Source organism: Gadus morhua, chromosome 13 (genome assembly GCF_902167405.1).
Source record: "Gadus morhua chromosome 13, gadMor3.0, whole genome shotgun sequence".
NCBI lineage: Eukaryota > Metazoa > Chordata > Actinopteri > Gadiformes > Gadidae > Gadus > Gadus morhua.
Window position 1 is genome coordinate 5043981 of NC_044060.1, and position 20008 is coordinate 5063988.

The window sequence follows — 20008 nt, forward strand, 5'->3', positions numbered from 1 at the left end:
CACACTCAATTGAATCTGCATCTGCAAGACATAGGGAGGAAAACATAGGTTTCACATATCAATTGTATTTTGGAGGGTTTCAAATAGCCCCAACACCACAGACAAATTGCCTCTGCTTCAAAGTTAATTAGATCAAAATAGATATGAGGAACAGCGCCCCTACAGGTAAAAAGAGTAGTGCGTCAAGCGGGGAAGGAACACCGCCCCCTACAGGAACAAAATGGTAATGCGTGAGCATTGGCAGCCGGAAGGAAGTTCGCGTCTTTCCGCGGGAGTTTGGATCCAGTGTTCGGACACTCACTACTCACCAGCTGAGCTGTTACACTACATGGTAAGACGTGGTTTAATGTTATTTTAAAGTCTGTTTGGGCATACACCAAGCTCTGAGGTCAACAGGCTCTAGTTCCAGGCTTTATTTCGGACCTGAAAACTGTGACTATAGACAGATTATGTGATAGTATTAAGGACTTTGATGTTGTTGATGGTTTCTTCGTCCTGCAGGGTAGACCCTGATTATCGCGTTGTGGGGTTATTTTTAATATCAGTATAATGACTATTATCAGTATTATCGATATTATCTTATAGACTGTTATGATTCCATGACCCGGTTTAAAATCTGAGATTCATGTTCAGAGAGTAAAGTAAACACTGCTGCAGAGGTGGGTCAGTGTCTAGAGTAGTGGATTACGGCTGGATCAGGTCCAGTCTGGGTCTAGTCCGAGTCCAGTCCGAGTCTAGACTCAACTGTTGACATTCTTCCCCAACATAATGCCTCTTATGGTTTCTCAGCTGTCCTAACTTAAACATGACTGTCACATGTAAAATTACATGGCGTCAGACCGTTAGTCCCATTTATTAATAAAACAACACGATGTTTACAACATGCAATAACTAGAGCACTGAATTCGAAACTCCCTCATACCTTCTTCCTTGTGAGCATGTTGTTCTGTTGTGGTTCTGTCTACTGGGTCTGACTTTCCTTCCGTTTGCCGTCATCCATGGAACCTTCTGGAACCCCCTGAACCCTGAACCCTGCGCCCCACCGTGTGTTCCCCAGCGGTAGCTGATCTAGACCACAGGATGAACTGCGAGGTCCTGGCCACGTGCAGCGCCCTGGGGTACCTGGAGGGGGAAACATACCACAAAGAGGCTGACTGTCTGGGTGAGTGTCCCAACATGTCAGGGGGAGCACGCCGGGAAGGCATGGGGCTCAGGACAGAGGTAGAGCGGGTTGGCTGGTAACCCGAAGGTTGCTAGTTCGCTCCCCGGCTCCTCCTAGGAGTGTCGAGGTGTCCCTGAGCAAGACACCTCACCCTAACTGTTCCCGATGAGCTGGCTGTCACGTTGCGTAGTTGACCACATCGCGGTGTGTGAAAGTGTGCATAAATGGATAGTATTGTAAAGCGCTTTGAGTGGCCACTGGTTAGATAAGCGCTGTATAAATGCAGTGCGTTTACCATTTAAGAAGGAACAGGGCCTGGTTCTACCACGCTTCTGACACCTGCTGGCCGGGTCTGTTGCAGAGAGCGTGAAGGACCTCATCAGGTACCTGAGACACGAGGACGACGCAAGGGACATCCGGCAGCAGCTGGGGGCGGGACATATCCTGCAGAATGATCTGCTGCCAATCATCTCCCAGCATGGCGGAGACAAACCCCTGTTTGACGCGTGCATCAGGTACTGGGCCGTCAATCATAACACTGAGTGTCTGTGTTTGTCTATTAGTCCTTGTGTGTTTGGCTCTGATTGTTTGGCTCTGATTCTCTGTTCGTTTGGCTCCGAGTGTCATTGAGTTTGTCTCTGAGTCTCAGTGCTCTGAGTCTCTCTTTTTGTCTCTGAGTCTCAGTGTGTGATCTGCGATCCTCAGGCTCATGGTGAACCTCACCCAGCCGGCTCTGCTCTGCTTCGGGAAGGTCCCAGACGACCCGGCTTTAAGACATCACTTCCTTCAGGTCACCTCCTACCTGCAGGCCTACAAAGAGGTACCGTGATGTTCTTACTAATGTCATGAAAACTGTAAATACATTGTGCTAACATTCAAATGGATGTCTGTGTCTTCACCTCCTTCTTCGTGTGTCGTCCTGCAGGCGTTCGCCAGTGAGAAGGTGTTCGGGGTTCTGAGTGAGACCTTGTACAACCTGCTACAGCTGGTGAGCTCATGGTGATGGGAGGGGAGACTCTGACTCTGAGTCCTGATAGGATGACTGACCCCAGTGGCTCCTCCTACTCTGAGTCCTGATAGGCTGACTGACCCCAGTGACTCCTCCTACCCTGAGTCCTGATAGGCTTACTGACGCCTCTTCCTCCTACCCCTCCCCCTCATCCTCCTCCTGCTCCTCCATCTCCTCCTCCCCCTCCCCCTCCCCCTCCTCTCCCCCCTCCTCCTCCCCCTCCTTCTGCTCCTCCTCCTCCCTCGCCTCCTCCTCCTCCCCCTCCCCCTCCTCTTCCTCATCTTCCTCCTCCTCCTCTTCCTCTTCCTCCTCCTCCTCCTCCTCCTTCTGCTCCTCCTCCTCCCTCGCCTCCTCCTCTTCCTCCTCCTCCACCTCCTCCTCCCCCTCCCCCTCCTCCTCCTCCTCTTTCTCCTCCTCCTCTTTCTCCTCCTCCTCCTCCTCCTCCTCCTCCTCCTCCTCCTCCTCCAGGACTGGGAGCAGCGGCAGGAGGAGGACAACCTGCTGGTGGAGAGGATCCTGCTGCTGGTCAGGAACGTCCTCCACGTCCCCGCCGACCCCTACGAGGAGAAGGTCTCACGGAGCCCGTGCTCAATACAGATATAATAATATCCAGACATCACTGGGGAAAACGCATGAATGATAATACATGTTTAAATGTTTAAAATAGATATCACTATCCAAAAATACATGTATGATGCTGCATGATTAATAATGTATATAATGATATTAATAATGCATATTATGATATAATGACACATTAATAATACATGTTTAATATAGATCATTATATAATGATATGCTTCCAGAACGTTGGCGACACAATAATGTCCTCCATCTCGCTCTGTCCTCTCCTACTGACCCTGTGTTCTGGTGACTTCAAGACACCATGATGTCCTCTCTCCCTCTGTAATGTCCTCTCTCCCTCTGTAATGTCCTGTCTACATCTGTAATGTCCTCTCTCCATCTGTAATGTCCTCTCTCCATCTGTAATGTCCTCTCTCCATCTGTAATGTCCTCTCTCCCTCTGTAATGTCCTCTCTCCATCTGTAATGTCCTCTCTCCATCTGTAATGTCCTGTCTCCATCTGTAATGTCCTCTCTCCATCTGTAATGTCCTGTCTCCCTCTGTAATGTCCTGTCTCCCTCTGTAATGTCCTGTCTCCCTCTGTAATGTCCTGTCTCCATCTGTAATGTCCTGTCTCCATCTGTAATGTCCTGTCTCCATCTGTAATAGTCTCCTCCGTCATCTCTGACACTCTGTCCTGACCCGGTGTCCTGGTGGTGTGACCTTTGATCTCTGACCCTGTGTCCTGGCGGTGTGACCTTTGATCCCTGACCCGGTGTCCTGGTGGTGTGACCTTTGATCTCTGACCCTGTGTCCTGGTGGTTGCAGAACGTGGACGACGACGCCAGCGTCCACGACAAGCTGCTGTGGGCCGTCCACATGAGCGGCTTCGACGACCTCGTCAAGTTCCTGGCGTCGGCCCAGAGCGAGCAGCAGTGGTGCATGCACGTGCTGGAGGTGGTCTCGCTGCTGTTCAGGGACCAGGTGGGGACCCCCGTCTGTCGGGGCCGCCCCGAGGCAGAACCTCACGCAGGGGTTCACGTTCACATTCAGGGCATTCGCCAGACGCTTTTATCCAAAGCAACTTCAAATAAGTCCCATTTGTCAGAAGAAAGATAAACAACAATATATCTCTGTCGGTACAGGAGGGATGTTCATAGAACCAAGTGCCAAGCACTAACAATCACTAGGTTAACCCATTCCCTGAACACAACAAACATAGCAAGGATAAGATGCTACACAATGCTAAGTACTATTATAGTGCCCACATGTACAACATACAATAAGTGCGTACATTATGTGCAAGGACGCATAACATTCAATAACAGCGCACAGCATACCAATAAAGTTTAGACATTCGATGAACGTACATTAAGTGCATTAACCATTTAAGATGGTTTGGTCCAAAACCAGTACTCTCCTTTAAGGAGCAGTGCTCTTTTAAGTGCATCTTTCTCAAAGTCACCCCCCAGTCCCCATGGTTGATGAGTCGGACCCTAACTCCCCCCCCCCCCCCCTCCCCCAGACGCCAGAGGCCCTGGTGAGCGCCGGCCACGCCCGCTCGACCCAGGAGAAGAGCCGGGACCTGACGGAGCTGGAGGTGCTGCGGCAGAAGGAGCAGGCTGAGAAGCGCAGCCGTACGCTGCAGAGGGGAACCAGGTGAGCGGACAGGTGCTGGTTCCTCTGGGTCTGGGTTGGAGGACGACTGGTTTCCAAAGAGGGGGGGGGGGGTCCATCTTTGCAGTAGTGCATCACAGAAATGTATATCATTATGGTTTATATGATATATTATTATATGTTATTGTTATATATATATTATACAGATATAGTAATACTGAACTAGCCTATAAACATTGATGAGAGCTGCAGTAGAAAGAAATATATATCTACATATATATATTCTTCCTTCTACTGCCTTTGTCTCTTGACATGTTTCAGGGGTTGTTCAGTATTATAATTTCCTTTGAATGACCCCCCCCCTAAAGAACTCCCTCCCTGCATCTCTTTCAGACACTCCCGCTTCGGGGGCACCTACGTCGTCGCGGGCCTCAAGGCGGTCGGGAACGAAGACGTCGTCTACCACAGAGGCATCCACAACGTGAGTTAACGCTAGGACCCAGAGCCCTCCACAACGTGAGTTAATGCTAGGACCCAGAGCCCTCCACAACGTGAGCTAACGCTAGGACCCAGAGCCCTCCACAACGTGAGCTAACGCTAGGACCCAGAGCCCTCCACAACGTGAGCTAACGCTAGGACCCAGAGCCCTCCACAACGTGAGTTAACGCTAGGACCCAGAGCCCTCCACAACGTGAGTTAACACTAGGACCCAGAGCCCTCGACAACGTGAGTTAACGCCAGGACCCAGAGCCCTCGACAACGTGAGTTAACGCTAGGACCCAGAGCCCTCCACAACGTGAGTTAACGCTAGGACCCAGAGCCCTCCACAACGTGAGTTAACGCTAGGACCCAGAGCCCTCCACAACGTGAGTTAACGCTAGGACCCAGAGCCCTCCACAACGTGAGTTAACACTAGGACCCAGAGCCCTCCACAACGTGAGATAACGCCAGTACCCAGAGCCCTCGACAACGTGAGTTAACGCCAGGGCCCAGAGCCCTCGACAACGTGAGTTAACACTAGGACCCAGAGCCCTCCACAACGTGAGTTAACGCTAGGACCCAGAGCCCTCCACAACGTGAGTTAACGCTAGGACCCAGAGCCCTCCACAACGTGAGTTAACGCTAGGACCCAGAGCCCTCCACAACGTGAGTTAACACTAGGACCCAGAGCCCTCCACAACGTGAGTTAACGCTAGGACCCAGAGGCCTCCACAACAAGAGTTAGCGCTAGGACCCAGAGCCTTCCACAACGTGAGTTAAAGCTAGGACCCAGAGCCCTCCACAACGTGAGTTAACGCTAGGACCCAGAGCCTTCCACAACGTGAGTTAGGGTTAGGACCCAGAGGCCTCCACAACGCGAGTTAACGCCAGGACCCAGAGCCTTCCACAACGTGAGTTAGGGTTAGAGGCGTCTTGCTCAGGGACACCTCGACCCTCCTTGGAGGAGCTGGGGATTGAACTAGCAACCTTCCGGTGACCAGCCGACCCGCCCTGTCTCCTGAGCTGAGCCAGCCTTCAGACTGTACACCAGGTGAATCAGTAACCGATGGCTGCTGTCTGTCTGTCTGTCTGTCCGTCTGTCCGTCCAGTTCAAGAACTACAGCCACGACGCGGGCAAGGCGGTGCGGCGCGTCCACAAGAGGCACCGGCGGGCGCGGGACAGCGAGGGCCAGCGCCGCTCCGCCCTCAACGTCCGGCTCTTCCTGCGGGAGTTCTGCGTGGACTTCCTGGAGAACTGCTACAACCACCTGATGTACCTGGTGAAGGTGAGCCCGGCCGGGGGGACGTCAACATGCCGTGGTGCATCGGTTTTATCGACTGAGCATTGTGTCCGCCACACCACCGCCGTAGCTCCACCGTCGTAGCTCCACCGTCGTAACACCACCATCGTGACTCCACCACCGTAACACCACCATCGTAGCTCCACCATCGTAACACCACCGTCGTAGCTCCACCGTCGTAACACCACCATCGTTACTCCACCCTCACACCATCACCTGCATAACACCACCTAGTAGGAGAGCATCAGTTTCATCTTCTGAGCATTGTGTCACCGACACCACCATCATATCGGCGCCAACACAGCCACGGTATCATTACACCAATAACACCACCACCACCACCCCAGCACCCTGATAACACCACAACCCCACCACCACCATCATAACCACACCCCCCCAGCACCACCATCATAACCACACCCCCCCAGCACCACCATCATAACCACACCCCCCCAGCACCACCATCATAACCACACCCCCCCAGCACCACCATCATAACCACACCCCCCCAGCACCACCATCATAACAACACCACCCTAGCACGCCTCTACTAACCCCAGGAGGGGCTGGTCTGGGAGCAGGCCTCATAACGCCACCATCTTTACACCACCACCATCATTACACCACCACCCCCCCGCCGCCCCCCTAACCCCGCCCGCCGGCTCTGTCCCTCAGGAGGGGCTGATCCGGGAGCAGGCCTCATAACGCCACCATCTTTACACCACCACCATCATTACACCACCACCCCCCCGCCGCCCCCCTAACCCCGCCCGCCGGCTCTGTCCCTCAGGAGGGGCTGATCCGGGAGCAGGCCTCATAACGCCACCATCTTTACACCACCACCATCATTACACCACCACCCCCCCGCCGCCCCCCTAACCCCGCCCGCCGGCTCTGCCCCCAGGAGGGGCTGATCCGGGAGCAGGCCTCATAACGCCACCATCTTTACACCACCACCATCATTACACCACCACCCCCCCGCCGCCCCCCTAACCCCGCCCGCCGGCTCTGCCCCCAGGAGGGGCTGATCCGGGAGCAGGCGCAGCAGCACGACGAGACCTACTTCCTGTGGGCTCTGAGCTTCTTCATGGCCTTCAACCGCGGCAACGGTTTCCGCGCCGACCTGGTGTCGGAGACCATGTCCATCCGGGCCTTCCACTTCATCGAGCGCAACATCACCAACTACTACGAGATGATGCTGACGGACCGCAAGGAGGCCACGTCGTGGTCCCGAAGGTGAGCCCCACGGCCTGGTCCCCCAGGTGAGCCCCACGGCCTGGTCCCCAAGGTGAGCCCCACGGCCTGGTCCCCCTAGTGTGGGCCATGGCCTGGTCCCCCAGGTGAGCCCCACGGCCTGGTCCCCAAGGTGAGCCCCACGGCCTGGTCCCCCAGGTGTGGGCCATGGCCTGGTCCCCCAGGTGTGGGCCATGGCCTGGTCCCCCAGGTGAGCCCCACGGCCTGGTCCCCAAGGTGAGCCCCACGGCCTGGTCCCCCAGGTGTGGGCCATGGCCTGGTCCCCCAGGTGTGGGCCATGGCCTGGTCCCCAAGGTGAGCCCCACGGCCTGGTCCCCCAGGTGTGGGCCATGGCCTGGTCCCCCAGGTGTGGGCCATGGCCTGGAGCAGGTCCCCTGAGCAGCTCGTTGGGGGTGCCCCAGCCCCAGAGAGAGGACTACATTGGGGTCTGGGTTTGGAACCAGAACCCTTAAACCCAGAGTCAATCGCCCTAAAGGGAAGACCCCCCCCCCACCACATTAATAAGAATGTGATGTGATTAATGAGTGCTTACATTTACATATACCCCTCCCCCCCACGCACTGAGGTCAGAATCCTCTGTGATCTGACACAGGCTTGTTCTCCGTGACCCCCCGCTAGGATGCACCTGGCGCTGAAGGCCTACCAGGAGCTGCTGCTGACGGTGAACGAGATGGACCGTTCCCGTGACGACACCATCCGACAGAGCTCCAACGTCATCAAAAGTACCACATCCGAAGATAGATAAACTATAACTGTAAAAGTAACATTTTAGGGCTTTATTAAGGCAGCAGTTATTCAGCTCGTTTTATTTCACGTAAAGTTATTATTGAAAAAAAAAAGGTTAGTGATGGAAAAAAGGATGGTATATTGTCATTAAATATGTATTTTAGAGGCGTTACCCTGCCGTAGCTGTAGTGGTTTCATACCTTTCATACCTCCACCTCCTCAAGGTAACATCTTCTACATGATGGAGTACCGGGAGATCTTCCTCACGCTCCTCCGCAAGTACGACGAGACCAAGCAGCCGCAGTCGTTCCTCCGGGACCTGGTGGAGTCCACGCACCTCTTCCTGCGCATGCTGGAGCGCTTCTGCAAGGGCCGCAACAACCTGATGGTGCAGGTGAGTCCCCCCCGCCCAGACGGAGCCCAGATGGAGCCCCGACACCTACACCTTCGCTGATGGGGTCAGGGGATCATGGCTCTGTAGGGGGGATTTCTCTGGAGTCACTTTAACACACGTCACTGTTTACGTTTACCTTCAGGGCGTTCGGCAGACGCTTTCATCCAAAGCGACGACCAATAAGTGCAGTTGTCAGAAGAAAGAGAAACGATAATATATCGCTGTCGGTACAGTAAGGATGCTCATAGAACCACGTGCGAAGCACTAACAATCACTAGGTTAACCCATTCCCCGTAAACAACAGAGATAGCTAGGTTAAGATGCTACACGATGCTAAGTACTATTTCTGAGTGCAAGGACGTACAACATTCAATAAGTGCTTAAGAGGGGTATGGGGGGGAGGGGGGGGGCTATACGGAGTTTAGCTGACCTCTGAACTGTTGTTTCTTCTACCACAGAAGAAGAAGGTGAGGAAGAGAAGAAACCGGCCCCAGAAGAAGTCCACCCCGGAGACGGACCCGGAGGTGCTGGAGGAAACCTGGAAGATTGTGTCCGAGGAGCTGAGGGCTGCTGGCTTCCAGGTAGTTCCACCATGTCGCCACCAGGGGGCGTATTGCTACCTCCGCCTCTGTGTTAACTACGAAGTGCATTCTCAGTTCAATCCGTCAACATTTTCCCCCGCAGGGCCTCAAGTTTATCTGAGGCTCCGAAGTAAGTGTTGCATTTGTTTGCAGTATTGATACCGCTCCCAGTGAGGAGATTTAGATTTAAGATTTAGATGGTTTAAGTTGATGTAATTCAGTGTATAATATGTTGGGCTTTAACAGGCTTATGTCATGAAGGTGAGTAGCAATGGCCTCTACAGAAAGCATCTGCGGACAGATGCTGAAACTGGTCCGGGCCGGTTCCGTCCGTCTGTCCGTGCTCTGTCTGTAGGAGCGGGCCCCTCTGTGTGGGGCGTCCCGTCCGCTGACCCGCCGCGCTCTCCCCCCTCTCCCCTCAGCTGTCTGCCGGGGTGACGGAGGCCGTGGTCCCCTTCGACGCCGCCTCGGAGGTCTCCCTGGAGGACCAGCGGAGCCAGACGGTGGTGCGCGTGCAGGACGCGCTGATGGCCCGGCTGGGCCCCGAGGCGCTGGGCCTGCTGCGCGCTGCCAGGTCAGCGACCCCCTCAACCCTCTCACCCCGTGGGGACAGGTTGGCCTGAGGCTCTAACTGGGCCCCAAGCGCTCTCTCTCTCTCTCTCTCTCTCTCTCTCTCTCTCTCTCTCTCTCTCTCTCTCTCTCTCTCTCTCTCTCTCTCTCTCTCTCTCTCTCTCTCTCTCTCTCTCTCTCTCTCTCTCTCTCTCTCTCTCTCTCTCTCTCTCTCCCCCCCTCCCTCCCTCCCTCTTTCGCCCTATCCCTCTTCCTCTCCCTCCATGGGGCCCCGCTGGCCTGTGACTCTAACTGGGTCCTTATCCTCCACTCTCTCTCTCATCCCGTGGGGCCCCATTTAGGGGCCCCACGGGATGAGAACGACCCGTGGGGTGGTTCTAACTGGGCCCCTCGCTGGGCCCCGTCCGCCTGTGGCTCTAACCGGGGCCTCCCCCTGCTCCCCGTGTCCCCAGGGAGGTGTGGCCGGAGGGGGACGTGTTCGGGCCAGCCGACGTGGAGCCGGAGGACGAGCTGGAGCTGCTGAAGCAGATCCTCCACGCCACGCTGCCCCGTGAGTCCCTGGGCGACGGCTCCGACTAGAGACGATCCGATAAAAACAAGAATCATTCCAGATAGGCGTTTCCCATTCCGACTTGTCCACCTCCAACGTCAACGAACGCAGCACAACGCTGCACGTGTTTGTGATCTTCTTTGCCTGTGTGGTAAATGAGTCGCGTGATGGTAATCTATGGCGTCACATTAGTGCCATAATTCACTAATGTGATAAAAGATGCATTCGGGCGTATTACATTATTCCACACGCGTAGATATTAACTGCGAGCGTGCAAATGATCTCTGCGCGCGCAAAACAGCCTCTCGCGCGCGCAAATTACCTCAGCGCGCGCAAAACAGCCTCTCTCGCGTGCAAATTACCTCAGCGCGCGCAAAACCTCTCGCGAAAGATGTTTTTACACTCTCGCTCGAATTTAATTTTGGCACTATGGGGGAAGGAACCAAGGCAGGGCAATACGTGAAACGGCCAAACGTGATTGGCCGTTTCTGAAGCGCGATATTTGATTGACAGCCCTCCTCACATTCAATTCTGAATTGTACAGTAAATGGCTGAACGTATTGTAACTCCAGATTCTATGAGTATAGGCGCAGCCTTTGAAGTGTCGGCCTCATTGTCCTTTAAATAGCTGAAGAAAAGCGGTTTATTGGGAGCAGAACGTCCGCCGGCGCCCGGCTATATCTGCGAAATGCGGACGTCGTTGAGGCACGCCGCACGCGGACGTTATTGAGGCCCACTGGTGTTTGTGGTCGGGGATTACAAATTTTCAGTGCTACGGCTCACGCCTAGGGATAACCCAATATCGATAGCCTTAAAAGGCTGCCCCTATACTCATAGAATCTAGAGTTACAATAAGTAACTATCGTTTCAGCCATTAACTGTACAATTCAGAATTGAATGAGAGGAGAGCTGAGGAGGGCTGTCAATCAAATATCGCGCTTCAGAAACAGCCAATCTTGGAAAGCCCGCCCTGCCTTGGTTCCCTCCCCCATAGTGCCAAAATTAAATTCGAGCGAGAGCGTAAAAACATCTTTCGCGAGAGGTTTTGCGCGCGCTGAGGTAATTTGCGCGCGCGAGAGGCTGTTTTGCGCGCGCAGAGATCATTTGCGCGCTCGCAGTTAATATCTACGCGTGTGGAATAATGTAATACGCCCGAATGCATCTTTTATCACATTAGTGAATTATGGCACTAATGTGACGCCATAGTAATCCGATCGGAGCATAAACTTGTGTACGCGCCGATAACCGATTTTGCATTTTAGGCAGATATAGAGACAAAGATATATGGATATAATTGCGATTCTGGCATCGTTGTCGGAACAACTAGTTTTGATCCACCCCGTATCGCTCCAACTCCAGTGAAGACCTCCAGGTGTCCCTGATGAGTCACGACGGCGGCCACTGCGTTGACATAACGGTGTGTTCCAGCTGTGATCTGAGTCGTGGCATCTCCCCCCCCCCCCCCACCAGGGTCCGCCCCCCCGGAGGTCCCGGCTGAGGAAGACGAGGACGGACCGGAGTACGAGGAAGAGGAGCTGGAGTCTGTTCAGGTGTCTGAGACGGACTTCAACTTCCTGGACTTCATCAAGCGGTAAGGAGCAACCCCCTGCTGTAAAATAACTTCCTTTTGTATAATTAGTCTCCTAAATATAATGTACCTGTCAGCTCCCTTTGTTTACATTTACCGAAGGGATTTACAATCAGTCCATTTGTCAGAAGAAAGTCGATCCAGGAAGGATGTTCATAGAACCAAGTTCCAAGCACTAACAATCACTAGGTTAACCCATTCCCCGTACACAACATAGCTAGCTAGGTATTAGAGAGCTGGGGGGTGGGGGTAAAGGGGGAAGGCTATGCAGAGTCTAGGTGGACTCTGAACAAGCGAGTCTTGAGTCTCTTGAGGCAGCTGACGAGCGATCCTGTGGTCCTGACGTCGGCAGGGAGCTCGTTCCAGCACTGCGGTGCCAAAACAGAGAAGGGCTGTGCCTTGGACGATCAAACCTTTTGCCCGCTCTTAGCGATGGCCCTCCGTCGTCTCCTGTGCTTCATCCCCCCCTCCCCTGGTGCTCGTAGGTTCGCCCAGCCTGCCATCGTGCGGCCCTACGTGCTGCTGCTGAAGACCTACTCCACCAACTCCCCGCACACCAACCACTGCATCGCACGCATGCTGCACCGGCTGGCCGTGGACCTCAAGATGGACGCGCTGCTCTACCAGCTGTCGGTGTTCAGCGCCTTCAACCGCATCCTGAGCGACCCGGCCGCCGCGGCCTACAAGGTGCCCTAGGAACCCCTCGCTGGGGGGCTCCTCGCTGGGGGGCTCCTCACCGGGGGCCTCCTCGCTGGGGGCCTCCTCGCTGGGGGCCTCCTCACTGGGTGTCTGTCTCTCCTCACTGGGTGTCTGTCTCCTCACTGGGTGTCTGTCTCTCCTCACTGGGTGTCTGTCTCCTCGCTGGGTGTCTCTCTCCTCACTGGGTGTCTGTCTCCTCACTGGGTGTCTGTCTCTCCTCACTGGGTGTCTGTCTCTCCTCGCTGGGTGTCTCTCTCCTCACTGGGTGTCTGTCTCCTCACTGGGTGTCTGTCTCTCCTCGCTGGGTGTCTCTCTCCTCACTGGGTGTCTGTCTCTCCTCGCTGGGTGTCTCTCTCCTCACTGGGTGTCTGTCTCCTCACTGGGTGTCTCTCTCCTCACTGGGTGTCTGTCTCTCCTCACTGGGTGTCTCTCTCCTCACTGGGTGTCTGTCTCTCCTCACTGGGTGTCTCTCTCCTCACTGGGTGTCTGTCTCCCCCCTGACCCGGTCTCTGTCCACCCTTACCCTAACCCTAACCCCAGGAGCTCGGGACCTTCGCTAAGTTCGTGGTGAGCCGGTTCCTGGTGGTGGCGGCGCGGAACGACAAGGCCTTCATCGAGCTGCTGTTCTGGAAGAACGTGGGGACGGTGCACGAGATGACCGAGGGCTACGGCAAGGAGGGGTGAGAGTCACTTTATTGTCTGATCATTATCATACTATATATATAATCACCGTTAACTGTGTGAGTGGGGCTGTGTGGAAGTGCTTGTTGAGGAACAAAGTGTGCGTTAGGTGAAACGGGACACTGACGACTCGGCCTCATGCAGTGTCTGCATGAGGGTCTTACTGAACAGAACCACTGAATGCCCTGCATCCATCTGACCTGGTCTTTCCCCCCTCGGTCTCCCCCTGGTCTCCCCTCGGTCTCTCCTCCTGCTCTCTCCCTCAGGGGCGGCTCCAAGACGAAGGTGGCCTGGACGGAGGAGGAGGAGGAGGAGCTGCGGAGCCTGTTCCTGGAGCAGCGCGACTCAGAAGGTGCCGGTTCTCTCCAGCTCCAGTGCTACGGTGTTCTGGTGCGAGGCTCTGCTCTCTCTGACCCCGCTGTCCCTCTCTCTCCCTCCCTCTCTCCCTCTCTCTCCCTCTCTCTCTCTCTCTCTCTCTCTCTCTCTCTCTCTCTCTCTCTGTCTGTCTGTCTGTCTGTCTGTCTGTCTGTCTGTCTGTCTGTCTGTCTGTCTGTCTGTCTGTCTGTCTGTCTGTCTGTCTGTCTGTCTGTCTGTCTGTCTGTCTGTCTGTCTGTCTGTCTGTCTCTGTCTCTCTCCGTCTCTGTCTCTGTCTCTGTCCCCCTCCCTCCCTCCCTCCCTCTCTCTCTCTCTCTCTGTCTCTGTCTCCCTCCCTCCCTCTCTCCCTCTCTCCCTCTCTCCAGTGCCCGACCCGGTGGAGGCCCTGCTCCCGCTGCTGGGGGCCACGCGCTCGCGGCGGCAGGTGGTGCTGCAGCTGGTGCACATGGGCCTGGTGGAGAGCGCCAAGCAGCTCAAGAAGCACAAGTAGGTCCTGCACCGCTTTAGCCCCCTCTAGTGGCCAGGTGGGAGCTGGCGGGCGTTCCACGGGGCTCAGTGTGGTTCCTTAATGTGTGGATGCATTTATAGACACGCACTCTAGGAAATAACTGCATTCATATTCATGCTCTCTATGAAACACCGGAATGCATTTTCACGCACTGTAGGAAACACCTGAATTCATAATCACACACTCTATGAACACCTGAATTCATATTCAGGCACTCTATGAACACCTGAATTCATATTCAGGCACTCTTTGAACACCTGAATTCATATTCACGCTATGTAGGAAACACCTGAATTCATCTTCACTCACTCTATGAACACCTTAGTTCATGTTCACGCACTGTAGTCAACCCCTGAATTCATATTCATGCACTCTACGAAACACCTGACTTCAAATTCCCGGACTCTATGGCCAATCCCATTTCTACCCCTTACCCCTTCCCCTTACCCCTTTAAAACAAGGGGGAGGGGTAAGGGGAAGGGGTAAGGGGTAGAAATGGGATTGGGCCTATGAATGAATCCGCGGTTGTCCTGCTCCTGATCTGCCGACCTGACCTCTGATTCCCCCCTCAGGGTCGGCACGGGGATCGTCCTGTGGACGGAGCAGCAGGAGGACGAGCTGGAGATGCTGTACGAGGAGTTCAAAGACTCAGACGGTGAGACGGTTCTCCTCCCTGAGGCCAGGTTCTCCTCCCTGAGGCCGGGTTCTCCTCCCTGAGACCGGGTTCTCCTCCCTGAGGCCGGGTTCTCCTCCCTGATACCGGGTTCTCCTCCCTGAGACCGGGTTCTCCTCCCTGAGACCGGGTTCTCCTCCCTGAGACCGGGTTCTCCTCCCTGAGACCGGGTCAGGTTCTAGTGACCCGACGAGGTCTTCTGTGCTCGGGCCCGTCTGTCCAGACTAGATGTTCCAAGATCCTCTCGATACGATTCAGATCCCTGATATCCAGTATATACCGATACAGCATCTAGCATTGTAGCTACTCATAGCACTTGTTCTTATTGAAGGGTTCTCTTACGATGACAGCCGGTTCACTTACTGTCGACAATTTTACTTTCAGGCCTAGATCGTTTACATTTATAATCAATAATTATATTGATTCATTAGTATCGTTTTAGTTAAGCGTGAGCATCCATGTTTTTACACCTTTTCCGAAACCGATACCATATTATGGTGTGCTGTGCAGACGTGCTGGGGAACATGCTGAGGAAGACCACGGCCAAGCGGTCGCGGGCCCGCGTGGTGGACAAGCTGCTCAGCATGGGGCTGGTGTCGGAGAGACGGCAGCTCTACAAGAAGCGCAGCGGCGGCAGTGGTGGTCCCCGGAAGACCGCCGCCAAAGGATCCGGGAAAAGCTCCGGTAAAAGCTCGGGGAACAGCATGGTGAGGACTTTTATTGTAGTTTTGTTTGTTAACGTTAACTCTAAAATGTCTGAACGTCTATCACACGTTTCGATATGACCGCCTTGGATGCTCTTATGTATGAGGGAATCCTCAGTGCTGTGTGTTTGAGGGATTCCTCAGCGGTGTGTATGAGGGAATCCTCAGCGGTGTGTATGAGGGAATCCTCAGCGGTGTGTATGAGTGAATCCTCAGGTGGGTGTGTGAGTGAATCCTCAGGTGGGTGTGTGAGTGAATCCTCAGCTGTGTGTATGAGTGAATCCTCAGCTGTGTGTATGAGTGAATCCTCAGCGGTGTGTATGAGTGAATCCTCAGTGCTGTGTGTATGAGTGAATCCTCAGCGGTGTGTATGAGTGAATCCTCAGCTGTGTGCGAATGAATCTCCAGCGGTGTGTATGAGGGAATCCTCAGCTGGGTGTGTGAGTGAATCCTCTGCTGGGTGTGCAAGTGAATCATCAGCTGGGTGTGTGAGGAAATCCCCAGCTGGGTGTGTGAGTGAATCGTCAGCTGGGTGTGTGAGTGAATCCCCAGCTGGGTGTGTGAGTGAATCCCCAGCTTGGTTTGTATGAGTGAATCCTCAGCTGGGTGTGTGAGTGATTCCCCAGCTGTTTGTGCATGAGTGAATCCTCAGCTCGGTGCATGAGTGAATCCTCAGCACTGTGTATGAACGAGTGAATTGATTGGTGTTCCTCTGTGGCAGACTGAAGAGGACTTCCTGGCCGACTTAACGGGCGAGGGGGCTGATGAAGATCAAGAGGAAGAGGAGGAAGGTTCTTCTGAGAGCGATGAGGAGACGTTTGAGGAGCGGAGGGAGAGGGTCAGCTCCTCTGATGGAGGAGCGAGGAGGAGAACCCAGGAGCCCGGCGTGGGGAGGGGGCCGGACGTGGGCCCCATGCTGCACTCGCTCAAACAAGAAGGTGAAGCCCCTCAACTCAACCTGAATCAAACCTTTTCCTTTCTCCGTTTCCTTCAACATCTTCTTGTTTCGAAGTGTGAATCGCACTTTTTGCGTAGTTAAGTGTTCGGTCCGCTGGAAATATATCGACCACCTCTTTCGAGAAATGCACACACGTACTGTATCTGTAATCATAACAGTTAACCACAAAATGTAGGCAAGGCAAGGCAACTTTATTTATATAGCACTTTTCATACACAAGGCAGACTCAAAGTGCTTCACATATAATCATTGTCATACAATAAAATAAAATAATAGCTAAGTAAAAGAAAACATATGCAAAGAAATTAGTAAAATAGAAAGTGCAATGTATTTAAGATCAGATCAACAGTCTCTCTGGTATCCGCGTCGGGACTTACTTCCAAACTTTTACCTGTTAACCTCTTCATGTTACTTCTAGAGTGTCCGGATCTAATTTGCCCGATGATGTTTGTGGTTGTGTCCAGGTTTGGCTGGACCCTTGCTGTGGCTGCAGAACTGCCTGAACCGGACGGCCGACGACCGGGAGGATGATTGTACGTGAGGTCAAAACAAAGGACACATTCACAATCATTCTTTGTTCCCCCCTGTTTGCAACGTTTCAGTGAAATGTTCTTGTTGCTGGATGGGTATAGATAGATAGAAACAACTTTAGTAATTCCTTCGTTACAGCACATCCGCAGTGGTAGACGCAGGATATACTGCAACACTATAAAAATACAAAGTAGTGCTAAGGAAAACAAAAAGAGATGCTAAAGTAAGCACTAACCAAACAAACGCTTTAAACAGGATGAATTACAAAGTGGCCCGGTGCGTCCTCTTCAGTTAAAGACCGTGGTGTTGTTACTAACGAGGCATGGCTGTGATGGCGGGACATCTGACCTCTGGTGTTGCTTCCGCCCCCCCCCCCCCCCCCCAGGTCTGTCCCAGCCCGTGCCTCTGGTCCCCCTCTCGGAGGACAACGAGGACGCGATGGAGAAGAGAAGCTTCAAGAAGCTTCTCCGCAAGCTGGGCCTGCGCGGCCCGGCCAATGAGCAGGTCCTATTCGACACAGTTTGCCACAAATCCCCTCGACTATAGGACAGGAAGTGGAGCGATATCACATGTCATGAGCGTCACGGTGAACATCCTGTCCTGCCGTCCAATCAGGAGACCTTCTGGAGGATCCCGGAGAGGCTGAGCCCCGCCCAGCTCAGAGGGGCGGCTGCAGCCCTCACCCCCGGAGAGGAGCTCCCCGCTGGGGGGCCGGAGCCCCAGGAGGAGGAGGAGGAGGAGGAGGAGGGGGAGGTGGTGCGGGAGGTGGGGGCCTCCTCACATGAGCAGAGATCAGAGGCCATTCGGGCTCTGCTCCTCGCGCGCAAGAGGAAACCCCCCCCCAAGGAGACCGACGGTAGGTTTAAACCACTGGTTTAAACATACCTGCACGTGTTTAAACCAATGAGCGTCATCCTCAAACCACAGTTCACACGGCCACAGCTCTGGATCGATGTCATAACGTGTGTTTTGGGGGTTTTCCTAGATTCCCCCCCAGTGGAAGACCGTGCAGAGACCCCAGTCACAGAGAGCCCGCATGGAAGGTGAGCCAGACCCCTGTCGGCTGGTCACTAGTAACCGTCTGCTTTTTCACCACCACTACCCATGACCTCGTTCACTAGTACCCGTCTACTCGTTCACTACTACTACTACACGTATGCTCGTTCACTTGTACCCTTCTGCTTGTCCACTAGTAACCGTCTGCTAGTCACTAGTGAGCCCTGTACAGTCTAACCCCAGTCATGTGGTTCTCTAGTGAACCCTGTACAGTCTATCCCCAGTCATGTGGTTCTCTAGTGAACCCTGTACAGTCTAACCCCAGTCATGTGGTTCTCTGGTGAACCCTGTACAGTCTAACCCCAGTCATGTGGTTCTCTAGTGAACCCTGTACAGTCTAACCCCAGTCATGTGGTTCTCTAGTGAACCCTGTACAGTCTAACCCCAGTCATGTGGTTCTCTAGTGAACCCTGTACAGTCTAACCCCAGTCATGTGGTTTTCTCCTGTAGCCGCAGGTCCAAACAAGAGAAGCCGTCCGTTAAAAGAAGAAGAGTTCTAGACGATGAAGATGAGGATGAAGATGAAGACGAGGACATGGGTATGTTCACGTACTGTTGTGATCTTCACTGAGTTTAATGTTGGACAGTTCTGGGAATGTTGAAATGGAAACTGGTGAACCTTCAAGATATTACACAGACTGCTAGATCCTGTCTAACTCGCTGGGAGAGCATGTCAACACAACACAGTGCCAGGGTTAGGGGTACGAGTCCCACTGGGACCTCTGAGCAAGGCATTACTACATACTGCCAGGGTTAGGGGTGCAATTCCTATTGTGACCCAACGTTCAAGGACTATACATTTATTATTATGAAAATGTTTAAGATGCTTTTGATTAATGCGTCAACCATAAATGTACCGTAATTTTCGGACTATAAGCCGCGCCTTTTTTCCAAATTTTTCAAACCTGCGGCTTATATAACGGTGCGGCTAATCTATGGATTTTTACAGCCAACGGCCACTAGGGGACCTCCTAAATCTATGGATTTTACAGGTTACAGTCCACCAACTTTAACTCTATGGGCTCTATGACCGGTCCGCGCCCCCCCGCCTTGAAGAGGCGGGCTCAAGTGCGGCTTATATATGTACACATCATTCAATTTAGCTGCTGCGGCTTATACTCCGGTGCGCCTTAGAAAATACGGTATATGTTGACTGTGACTGCGCTTAAGGGTTTTTAATGAACCTGTGCTGGGATGTCATCTCCATGATGCCTCATAACGTCGTCCGTGATGTCTCCAGCATCGCCCGGCCCCTTGGTGATGGACAGCGGCGGAGACTCCGACAGAGAGACGGTCGCCGCGCCGGCCAAGAGACGGAGACAGGCGGCCCTCATCGACGAGGATGATGAGGATGAGTAGGGAGGCCCCGGGTCTGGGCTGGGCCCCCTGGTGAAGAGGAGGTCCAACATGAAGCCTGAGGACGGCTCAAACTCACCTGGTGGTTTTCCTGTGAAGACGAGTTGTACATAACTGTTTTAAGGTCATGTCATCTCTGTTAAGTTAAAAATGACAGTTATGCTAGGTGTGTTTTTGTGTTGTTTTTGTTCACGGCCGGCATCGTTAAAAGTTAAACAGTTTGTCCATCTGCATACTTCCTATATATTCTTACACTTTCCATTATGATGAGGTAATTACAGTTACATGTCCTTGTTGCATTGATATATTTGTATAGGAAATAATTTTGTGTCTTCGTTTTGCCAAGTTAATTTGAAACCCCCAAAAAAGTGTATTGATTAATAAATTGTTACTGTTTTGATAAGAAATGTACTTTCTGATTTATTTCATGACAGTTGAAACACTAGAGGGCCATTCCGGGGAAGGTTAAACCTGAATTGAGATTCTGCATTTATGTTCTGTTCTTATCAAACAGTCCTAATGTAATAAGCCCTTATTGCGTCATTTGGGATTGTGATTACATCTGTGTTTTAAACCGTGTGGGATATTCTATACATCACGTGTATAAATTGGAATTTAAAACACATTTCAATCTATTTAGGTGTATTTTTCCAGTATTGTTCCAGTGCTGC

At 53.2% G+C, this 20008-nt stretch overlaps 1 protein-coding gene across 1 annotated transcript; it reads left to right on the forward strand.

Annotated features, from left to right (window-relative positions):
* Positions 1 to 243: 243 nt before the first annotated feature.
* timeless (timeless circadian clock) lies at positions 244 to 19744 on the forward strand. The gene is made up of 30 exons (XM_030375097.1): positions 244 to 331; positions 1058 to 1162; positions 1524 to 1677; positions 1868 to 1982; positions 2088 to 2150; positions 2640 to 2741; positions 3564 to 3719; positions 4261 to 4394; positions 4746 to 4833; positions 5942 to 6118; positions 7152 to 7369; positions 8006 to 8109; positions 8338 to 8507; positions 8966 to 9088; positions 9511 to 9662; positions 10111 to 10208; positions 11679 to 11799; positions 12282 to 12483; positions 13036 to 13175; positions 13443 to 13528; positions 13917 to 14037; positions 14632 to 14714; positions 15243 to 15439; positions 16158 to 16374; positions 16859 to 16927; positions 17311 to 17429; positions 17541 to 17781; positions 17911 to 17968; positions 18432 to 18520; positions 19222 to 19744. The coding sequence occupies exons 2-30, from the start codon at positions 1081 to 1083 to the stop codon at positions 19338 to 19340; spliced, it is 3798 nt and encodes a 1265-aa protein (XP_030230957.1). The 5' UTR covers positions 244 to 331; positions 1058 to 1080; the 3' UTR covers positions 19341 to 19744.
* The last annotated feature ends 264 nt before the right edge of the window (positions 19745 to 20008 follow it).